Source organism: Pristiophorus japonicus, unplaced genomic scaffold (assembly GCF_044704955.1).
Source record: "Pristiophorus japonicus isolate sPriJap1 unplaced genomic scaffold, sPriJap1.hap1 HAP1_SCAFFOLD_1584, whole genome shotgun sequence".
NCBI lineage: Eukaryota > Metazoa > Chordata > Chondrichthyes > Pristiophoridae > Pristiophorus > Pristiophorus japonicus.
This window is the reverse complement of record NW_027251262.1, coordinates 43,920-53,755: the sequence shown is the minus strand read 5'-3', so window position 1 is coordinate 53,755 and position 9,836 is coordinate 43,920. Positions and strand designations below refer to the sequence as shown.

General features: G+C 72.5%; 1 protein-coding gene across 1 annotated transcript; it reads right to left on the bottom strand.

The window, feature by feature from the left end:
* Positions 1-7,220: 7,220 nt before the first annotated feature.
* Positions 7,221-9,613, bottom strand: LOC139243040 (uncharacterized; the record flags this gene model as incomplete). The annotated part of the gene is made up of 2 exons (XM_070870652.1): positions 7,221-7,278; positions 9,572-9,613. Coding segments are annotated over 2 exons (100 nt in total), but the record flags the coding sequence as incomplete, so codon positions are not given.
* Positions 9,614-9,836: the final 223 nt, after the last annotated feature.

Below are 9,836 nucleotides of genomic sequence, written 5' to 3'. Positions count from 1 at the left end.
GAGAGTGCGGGGGAGAGGGGAGAGTGCGGGGGAGGGGGAGGCAGCGGGGGAGAGATGAGAGTGCGGGGAAGGGGAGAGTGCGGGGTGGGGGAGAGTGGAGGGGAGGGGGAGAGTGCGGGGGAGTGGGGAGTGCGGGGAGAGGTGAGAGTGCGGGGGAGGGGAGAGTGCGGGGGAGATGGGAGAGTGCGGGGGAGGGGGAGGCAGCGGGGGAGAGATGAGAGTGCGGGGGAAGGGGAGATTGCGGGGTGGGGGAGAGTGCGGGGGAGGGGGAGAGTGCGGGGTGGGGGAGAGTGGAGGGGAGTGGGAGAGTGCGGGGGAGTGCGGAGTGCGGGGGAGAGTTGAGAGTTCGGGGGAGGGGGAGAGTGCGGGGGAGAGGGAGAGTGCGGGGGAGGGGGCGAGTGCGGGGAAGAGGAGAGAGTGCGGGGGAGGGAAGAGTGCTGGGGAGGGGAGAGTGCGGGGGAGGGGAGAGAGTGCGGGGGATTGGAGTGTGCGGGGGAGGGGGAGGCAGCGGGGAGAGATGAGAGTGCGGGGGAAGGGGAGAGTGCGGGGTGGGGGAGAGTGGAGGGGAGGGGGAGAGTGCAGGGGAGTGGGGAGTGCGGGGGAGAGGTGAGAGTGCGGGGAGGGGTGAGTGCGGGGGAGATGGGAGAGTGCGGGGGAGGGGGAGGCAGCGGGGGAGAGATGATAGTGCGGGGGAAGGGGAGAGTGCGGGGTGGGGGAGAGTGGAGGGGAGGGGGAGAGTGCGGGGGAGGGGGGGAGTGCGGGGGAGAGGGAGAGTGCGGGGGATGGGGCGAGTGCTGGGGAGAGGTGAGAGCGCGGGGGAGGGTGCGGGGAGGGGGGAGAGTGCGGGGGAGAGGGAGTGTGCGGGGGAGGGGGCGAGTGCTGGGGAGAGGTGAGAGCGCGGGGGAGGGTGCGGGGAGGGGGAGAGTGCGGGGGAAGGGGAGATTGCGGGGTGGGGGAGAGTGCGGGGGAGGGGAGAGTGCGGGGTGGGGGAGAGTGGAGGGGAGTGGGAGAGTGCGGGGGAGTGCGGAGTGCAGGGAGAGTTGAGAGTTCGGGGGAGGGGGAGAGTGCGGGGGAGAGGGAGAGTGCGGGGAGGGGGCGAGTGCGGGGAAGAGGAGAGAGTGCGGGGGGAGGGAAGAGTGCTGGGGAGGGGGAGAGTGCGGGGAAGAGGAGAGAGTGCGGGGGAGGGGAGAGTGCTGGGGAGGGGGAGAGTGCGGGGAAGAGGAGAGAGTGCGGGGGATTGGAGTGTGCGGGGGAGGAGGATAGTGCGGGGAAGAGGAGAGAGTGCGGGGGAGGGAAGAGTGCGGGGGAGAAGGAGAGTGCGGGGGAGGGGGAAGAGGAGAGAGTGGGGGGAAGAGGAGAGAGTGCGGGGGAGGGGGAGAGTGCGGGGGAGGGGGAGAGTGCGGGGGAGGGGGAGAGTGCGGGGGAGGGGAGAGAGCGGGGGAGGGGGAGAGTGCGGGGGAGGGGAGAGTGCGGGGGAGAGGGGAGAGTGCGGGGAGGGGGAGGCAGCGGGGGAGAGATGAGAGTGCGGGGGAAGGGGAGAGTGCGGGGTGGGGGAGAGTGGAGGGGAGGGGGAGAGTGCAGGGGAGTGGGGAGTGCGGGGGAGAGGTGAGAGTGCGGGGGAGGGGTGAGTGCGGGGGAGATGGGAGAGTGCGGGGGAGGGGGAGGCAGCGGGGGAGAGATGAGAGTGCGGGGGAAGGGGAGAGTGCGGGGTGGGGGAGAGTGGAGGGGAGGGGGAGAGTGCGGGGGAGTGGGGAGTGCGGGGGTGAGGTGAGAGTGCGGGGGAGGGGAGAGTGCGGGGGATGGGGCGAGTGCTGGGGAGAGGTGAGAGCGCGGGGGAGGGTGCGGGGAGGGGGAGAGTGCGGGGGAGAGGGAGTGTGCGGGGGAGGGGGCGAGTGCTGGGGAGAGGTGAGAGCGCGGGGGAGGGTGCGGGGAGGGGGAGAATGCGGGGGAGAGGAGAGAGTGCGGGGGAGTGGAGAGTGCGGGGGAGGGGGAGAGTGCTGGGGAGGGGGAGAGTGCGGGGAAGAGGAGAGAGTGCCGGGGAGGGGAGAGTGCGGGGGAGAGGGAGAGTGCGGGGGAGGGGGAGGGGGAGAGGGTGGGGGGAGGGGGAGAGTGCGGGGGAGGGGGAGAGTGCGGAGGAGGGGGAGAGTGCGGGGAAGAGGAGAGAGAGCGAGGGAGGGGGAGAGTGCGGGGGAGAGGGAGAGTGCGGGGGAGGGGGAGAGGATGGGGGAGGGGGGAGAGTGCGGGGGAAGAGGAGAGAGTGCGAGGGAGGGGGGGAGTGCGGGGGAGGGGGGAGTGCGGGGGAGGGGGAGAGTGCGGGGAACAGGAGAGAGCGGGGGAGGGGGGAGTGCGGGGGAGGGGGAGAGTGCGGGGAAGAGGAGAGAGTGCGGGGGAGGGGGAGAGTGCGGGAGAGGGAGAGTGCGGGGGATGGGGCGAGTGCTGGGGAGAGGTGAGAGCGCGGGGGAGGGTGCGGCGGAGCGGGAGAGTGCGGGGGAGAGGGAGAGTGCGGGAGAGGGAGAGTGCGGGGGAGTGGGCGAGTGCTGGGGAGAGGTGAGAGCGCGGGGGAGGGGGAGAGTGCGGGGGAGAGGGAGAGTGCGGGGAAGAGGAGAGAGTGCGGGGGAGTGGAGAGTGCGGGGGAGGGGGAGAGTGCGGGGGAGAGGGAGAGTGCGGGGGAGGGATCGAGTGCGGGGAAGAGGAGAGAGTGCGGGGGAGTGGAGAGTGCGGGGGAGGGGGAGAGTGCGGGGGAGAGGGAGAGTGCAGGGGAGGGGGAGAGTTCGGGGGAGAGGGAGAGTGCAGGGGAGAGGGAGAGTGCAGGGGAGGGGGAGAGTTCGGGGGAGGGGAGAGTGCGGGGGAGAGGGAGAGTGCAGGGGAGGGGGAGAGTTCGGGGGAGGGGAGAGTGCGGGGGAGAGGGAGAGTGCAGGGGAGGGGGAGAGTTCGGGGGAGGGGAGAGTGCGGGGGAGAGGGAGAGTGCAGGGGAGGGGGAGAGTTCGGGGGAGGGGAGAGTGCGGGGGAGAGGGAGAGTGCAGGGGAGGGGGAGAGTTCGGGGGAGGGGAGAGTGCGGGGGAGAGGGGAGTATGCGGGGGAGGGGGAGCCTGCGGGGGAGAGCTGAGAGTGCAGGGGAAGGTGATATTGCGGGGTGGGGGAGAGTGCGGGGGAGGGGGAGAGTGTGGGGTGGGGGAGTGTGGAGGGGAGGGGGGGAGTGCGGGGGGAGTGGGGGAGTGCGGGGGAGAGTTGAGAGTTCGGGGGAGGGGAGAGTGCGGGGAAGAGGAGAGAGTGCGGGGGATTGGAGTGCGCGGGGGAGAAGGAGAGTGCGGGGGAGGGGGAGAGTGCGGGGGAGAAGGAGAGTGCGGGGGAGGGGGAGTGCGGGGGAGAGTTGAGAGTTCGGGGGAGGGGAGAGTGCGGGGGAGGGGGCGAGTGCTGGGGAGAGGTGAGAGCGCGGGGAGAGTGCGGGGGAGGGGAGAGTGCGGGGGAGAGGGAGAGTGCGGTGGAGGGGGCGAGTGCTGGGGAGAGGTGAGAGCGCGGGGGAGGGGAGAGTGCGGGGGAGAGGGAGAGTGCGGGGGAGGGGGCGAGTGCGGGGAAGAGGAGAGAGTGCGGGGAGGGGAGAGTGCTGGGGAGGGGGAGAGTGCGGGGAAGAGGAGAGAGTGCGGGGGATTGGAGTGTGCGGGGGAGGAGGATAGTGCGGGGAAGAGGAGAGAGTGCGGGGGATTGGAGTGTGCGGGGGAGGAGGATAGTGCGGGGAAGAGGAGAGAGTGCGGGGGAGGGAAGAGTGCGGGGGAGGGGGAAGAGGAGAGAGTGCGGGGAAGAGGAGAGAGTGCGGGGGAGGGGGAGAGTGCGGGGGAGGGGGAGAGTGCGGGGGAGGGGAGAGTGCGGGGGAGGGGAGAGAGCGGGGGAGGGGGAGAGTGTGGGGTGGGGGAGTGTGGAGGGGAGGGGGGGGAGTGCGGGGGAGTGGGGAGTGCGGGGGAGTGGGGAGTGCGGGGGAGAGGTGAGAGTGCGGGGGAGGGGAGAGAGCGGGGGAGGGGGAGAGTGTGGGGGAGGGAGAGTGCGGGGGAGAGGGGAGAGTGCGGGGGAGGGGGAGGCAGCGGGGGAGAGATGAGAGTGCAGGGGAAGGGGAGATTGTGGGGTGGGGGAGAGTGCGGGGGAGGGGGAGAGTGCGGGGTGGGGGAGAGTGGAGGGGAGTGGGAGAGTGCGGGGGAGTGCGGAGTGCGGGGGAGAGTTGAGAGTTCGGGGGAGAGGGAGAGTGCGGGGGAGGGGGCGAGTGCTGGGGAGAGGTGAGGGCGTGGGGGAGTGTGCGGGGGAGGGGAGAGTGCGGGGGAGAGGGAGAGTGCGGGGGAGGGGGCGAGTGCGGGGAAGAGGAGAGAGTGCGGGGGAGGGGAGAGTGCTGGGGAGGGAGAGAGTGCGGGGAAGAGGAGAGAGTGCGGGGGATTGGAGTGTGCGGGGGAGGAGGATAGTGCGGGGAAGAGGAGAAAGTGCGGGGGAGGGAAGAGTGCGGGGGAGAAGGAGAGTGCGGGGGAGGGGGAAGAGGAGAGAGTGCGGGGAAGAGGAGAGAGTGCGGGGGAGGGGGAGAGTGCGGGGGAGGGGGAGAGTGCGGGGGAGGGGAGAGTGCGGGGGAGGGGAGAGAGCGGGGGAGGGGGAGAGTGCGGGGGAGGGGAGAGTGCGGGGGAGAGGGGAGAGTGCGGGGGAGGGGGAGGCAGCGGGGGAGAGATGAGAGTGCGGGGGAAGGGGAGAGTGCGGGGTGGGGGAGAGTGGAGGGGAGGGGGAGAGTGCGGGGGAGTGGGGAGTGCGGGGGAGAGGTGAGAGTGCGGGGGAGGGGAGAGTGCCGGGGAGAGGGGAGAGTGCGGGGGAGGGGGAGGCAGCGGGGGAGAGATGAGAGTGCGGGGGAAGGGGAGAGTGCGGGGTGGGGGAGATTGGAGGGGAGGGGGAGAGTGCGGGGGAGTGGGGAGTGCGGGGGAGAGGTGAGAGTGCGGGGGAGGGGAGAGTGCGGGGGAGGGGAGAGTGCGGGGGAGAGGGAGAGTGCGGGGGATGGGGCGAGTGCTGGGGAGAGGTGAGAGCGCGGGGGAGGGTGCGGGGAGGGGGAGAGTGCGGGGAAGAGGAGAGAGTGCGGGGGATTGGAGTGCGCGGGGGAGGGGAGAGTGCGGGGGAGGGGGAGTGCGGGGGAGAGTTGAGAGTTCGGGGGAGGGGAGAGTGCGGGGGAGGGGGCGAGTGCTGGGGAGAGGTGAGAGCGCGGGGGAGAGTGCGGGGAAGGGGAGAGTGCGGGGGAGAGGGAGAGTGCGGTGGAGGGGGAGAGTGCGGGGTGGGGGAGAGTGGAGGGGTGGGGGAGAGTGCGGGGGAGTGGGGAGTGCGAGGGAGAGGTGAGTGTTCGGGGGAGGGAAGAGCGCGGGGGAGCAGGAGTGTGCGAGGGAGGGGAGAGTGCGGGGGAGAGGGAGCGTGCAGGGGAGGGGGAGACTGCGGGGGAGAGCTGAGAGTGCAGGGGAAGGGGAGATTGCGAGGTGGGGGAGAGTGCGGGGGAGGGGGAGAGTGCGGGGTGGGGGAGAGTGGAGGGGTGGGGGAGAGTGCGGGGGAGTGGGGAGTGCGAGGGAGAGGTGAGAGTTCGGGGGAGGGGAGAGTGCGGGGGAGGGGGAGAGTGCGGGGGAGGGGGAGAATGCGGGGGAGGGGGAGGAGGGGGAGAGTGCGGGGGGAGGGGGGCGAGTGCGGGGGAGAGGGAGAGTGCGGGGGAGGGGGAGAGTGCGGGGGAGGGGAGAGTGCGGGGGAGAGGGGAGAGTGCGGGGGAGGGGGAGAGTGCGGGTGAGGGAAGAGTGCGGGGGAGGGGAGAGAGCAGGGGAGGGAAGAGTGCGGGGGAGAAGGAGAGTGCGGGGGAGGGAAGAGTGCGGGGGAGAAGGAGAGTGCGGGGGAGGGGGAAGAGGAGAGAGTGCGGGGAAGAGGAGAGAGTGCGGGGGAGGGGGAGACTGCGGGGGAGGGGGAGAGTGCGGGTGAGGGAAGAGTGCGGGGGAGGGGAGAGAGCGGGGGAGGGGGAGAGTGCGGGGGAGGGGAGAGTGCGGGGGAGGGGAGAGAGCGGGGGAGGGGGGAGAGTGCGGGGGAGGGGAGAGTGCGGGGGAGAGGGGAGAGTGCGGGGGAGGGGGAGGCAGCGGGGGAGAGATGAGAGTGCAGGGGAAGGGGAGATTGCGGGGTGGGGGAGAGTGCGGGGGAGGGGGAGAGTGCGGGGTGGGGGAGAGTGGAGGGGAGTGGGAGAGTGCGGGGGAGTGCGGAGTGCGGGGGAGAGTTGAGAGTTCGGGGGAGGGAAGAGCGCGGGGGAGCAGGAGTGTGCGGGGGAGGGGAGAGTGCGGGGGAGAGGGAGAGTGCGGGGGAGGGGGCGAGTGCTGGGGAGAGGTGAGGGCGTGGGGGAGTGTGCGGGGGAGGGGGAGAGTGCGGGGGAGAGGGAGAGTGCGGGGGAGGGGGCGAGTGCGGGGAAGAGGAGAGAGTGCGGGGGAGGGGAGAGTGCTGGGGAGGGGGAGAGTGCGGGGAAGAGGAGAGAGTGCGGGGGATTGGAGTGTGCGGGGGAGGGGGAGAGTGCGGGGGAGGAGGATAGTGCGGGGAAGAGGAGAGAGTGCGGGGGAGGGAAGAGTGCGGGGGAGAAGGAGTGTGCGGGGGAGGGGGAAGAGGAGAGAGTGCGGGGAAGAGGAGAGAGTGTGGGGGAGGGGGAGAGTGCGGGGGAGGGGGAGAGTGCGGGGGAGGGGAGAGTGCGGGGGAGGGGAGAGAGCGGGTGAGGGGGAGAGTGCGGGGGAGGGGAGAGTGCGGGGGAGAGGGGAGAGTGCGGGGGAGGGGGAGGCAGCGGGGGAGAGATGAGAGTGCGGGGGAAGGGGAGAGTGCGGGGTGGGGGAGAGTGGAGGGGAGGGGGAGAGTGCGGGGGAGTGGGGAGTGCGGGGGAGAGGTGAGAGTGCGGGGGAGGGGAGAGTGCGGGGGAGAGGGGAGAGTGCGGGGGAGGGGGAGGCAGCGGGGGAGGGGGCGAGTGCTGGGGAGAGGTGAGGGCGCGGGGGAGTGTGCGGGGGAGGGGGAGAGTGCGGGGTGGGGGAGATTGGAGGGGGGGGGAGAGTGCGGGGGAGAGGTGAAAGTGCGGGGGAGGGGAGAGTGCGGGGGAGAGGGAGAGTGCGGGGGATGGGGCGAGTGCTGGGGAGAGGTGAGAGCGCGGGGGAGGGTGCGGGGAGGGAAGAGCGCGGGGGAGCAGGAGTGTGCGGGGGAGGGGAGAGTGCGGGGGAGAGGGAGAGTGCTGGGGAGAGGTGAGGGCGCGGGGGAGTGTGCGGGGGAGGGGGAGAGTGCGGGGGAGAGGGAGAGTGCGGGGGAGGGGGAGAGTGCGGGGGAGGGGGCGAGTGCTGGGGAGAGGTGAGGGCGCGGGGGAGTGTGCGGGGGAGGGGGAGAGTGCGGGGGAGAGGGAGAGTGCGGGGGAGGGGGCGAGTGCGGGGAAGAGGAGAGAGTGCGGGGGAGGGGAGAGTGCTGGGGAGGGGGAGAGTGCGGGGAAGAGGACAGAGTGCGGGGGAGGGAAGAGTGCGGGGGAGAAGGAGAGTGCGGGGGAGGGGGAAGAGGAGAGAGTGCGGGGAAGAGGAGAGAGTGCGGGGGAGGGGGAGAGTGCGGGGGAGGGGGAGAGTGCGGGGGAGGGTAGAGTGCGGGGGAGGGGAGAGAGCGGGGGAGGGAAGAGTGCGGGGGAGAAGGAGAGTGCGGGGGACGGGGAAGAGGAGAGAGTGCGGGGAAGAGGAGAGAGTGCGGGGGAGGGGAGAGTGCGGGGGAGAGGGGAGAGTGCGGGGGAGGGGGAGGCAGCGGGGGAGAGATGAGAGTGCAGGGGAAGGGGAGATTGCGGGGTGGGGGAGAGTGCGGGGGAGGGGGAGAGTGCGGGGTGGGGGAGAGTGGAGGGGAGTGGGAGAGTGCGGGGGAGTGCGGAGTGCGGGGGAGAGTTGAGAGTTCGGGGGAGGGAAGAGCGCGGGGGAGCAGGAGTGTGCGGGGGAGGGGAGAGTGCGGGGGAGAGGGAGAGTGCGGGGGAGGGGGCGAGTGCTGGGGAGAGGTGAGGGCGTGGGGGAGTGTGCGGGGGAGGGGGAGAGTGCGGGGGAGAGGGAGAGTGCGGGGGAGGGGGCGAGTGCGGGGAAGAGGAGAGAGTGCGGGGGAGGGGAGAGTGCTGGGGAGGGGGAGAGTGCGGGGAAGAGGAGAGAGTGCGGGGGAGGGAAGAGTGCGGGGGAGGGGGAGAGTGCGGGGGAGGGTAGAGTGCGGGGGAGGGGAGAGAGCGGGGGAGGGGGAGAGTGCGGGGAAGAGGAGAGAGTGCGGGGGAGGGAAGAGTGCGGGGGAGGGGGAGAGTGCGGGGGAGGGGAGAGTGCGGGGGAGGGGAGAGAGCGGGGGAGGGGGAGAGTGCGGGGGAGGGGAGAGTGCGGGGGAGAGGGGAGAGTGCGGGGGAGGGGGAGGCAGCGGGGGAGAGATGAGAGTGCGGGGGAAGGGGAGAGTGCGGGGTGGGGGAGAGTGGAGGGGAGGGGGAGAGTGCGGGGGAGGGTGCGGGGAGGGGGAGAGTGCGGGGGAGGGGAGAGTGCTGGGGAGGGGGAGAGTGCGGGGAAGAGGAGAGAGTGCGGGGGAGGGGAGAGTGCGGGGGAGGGGGAGAGTGCGGGGAAGAGGAAGAGTGCGGGGGAGGGGAGAGTGCTGGGGAGGGGGAGAGTGCGGGGAAGAGGAGAGAGTGCGGGGGAGGGGGCGAGTGCGGGGAAGAGGAGAGAGTGCGGGGGAGGGGAGAGTGCGGGGGAGTGGAGAGTGCGGGGGAGGGGGAGAGTGCTGGGGAGGGGGAGAGTGCGGGGAAGAGGAGAGAGTGCCGGGGAGGGGGAGGGGGAGAGGGTGGGGGGAGGGGGAGAGTGCGGGGGAGGGGGAGGGGGAGAGGGTGGGGGGAGGGGGAGAGTGCGGGGGAGGGGGAGAGTGCGGAGGAGGGGGAGAGTGCGGGGAAGAGGAAAGAGTGCGAGGGAGGGGGAGAGTGCGGGGGAGAGGGAGAGTGCGGGGGAGGGGGAGGGGGAGAGGATGGGGGGAGGGGGAGAGTGCGGGGGAGAGGGAGAGTGCGGGGGAGGGGGAGGGGGAGGGTGCGGGGGAGGGGGAGAGTGCGGGGGAGGGGGAGAGTGCGGAGGAGGGGGAGAGTGCGGGGAAGAGGAGAGAGTGCGAGGGAGGGGGAGAGTGCGGGGGAGGGGGGAGTGCGGGGGAGGGGGAGAGTGCGGGGAAGAGGAGAGAGTGCGGGGGAGGGGGAGAGTGCGGGGGAGTGGGAGAGTGCGGGGGAGGGGGAGAGTGCTGGGGAGAGATGAGAGCGCGGGGGAGGGTGCGGCGGAGCGGGAGAGTGCGGGGGAGAGGGAGAGTGCGGGAGAGGGAGAGTGCGGGGGATGGGGCGAGTGCTGGGGAGAGGTGAGAGCGCGGGGGAGGGGGAGAGTGCGGGGGAGAGGGAGAGTGCGGGGAAGAGGAGAGAGTGCGGGGGAGAGGGAGAGTGCGGGGGAGGGATCGAGTGCGGGGAAGAGGAGAGAGTGTGGGGGAGGGGAGAGTGCGGGGGAGGGGGAGAGTGCGGGGAAGAGGAGAGAGTGCGGGGGAGTGGAGAGTGCGGGGGAGGGGGAGAGTGCGGGGGAGAGGGAGAGTGCAGGGGAGGGGGAGAGTTCGGGGGAGGGGAGAGTGCGGGGGAGAGGGAGAGTGCAGGGGAGGGGGAGAGTTCGGGGGAGGGGAGAGTGCGGGGGAGTGGGAGAGTGCAGGGGAGGGGGAGAGTTCGGGGAGGGGAGAGTGCGGGGGAGAGGGAGAGTGCAGGGGAGGGGGAGAGTTCGGGGGAGGGGAGAGTGCGGGGGAGAGGGAGAGTGCAGGGGAGGGGGAGAGTTCGG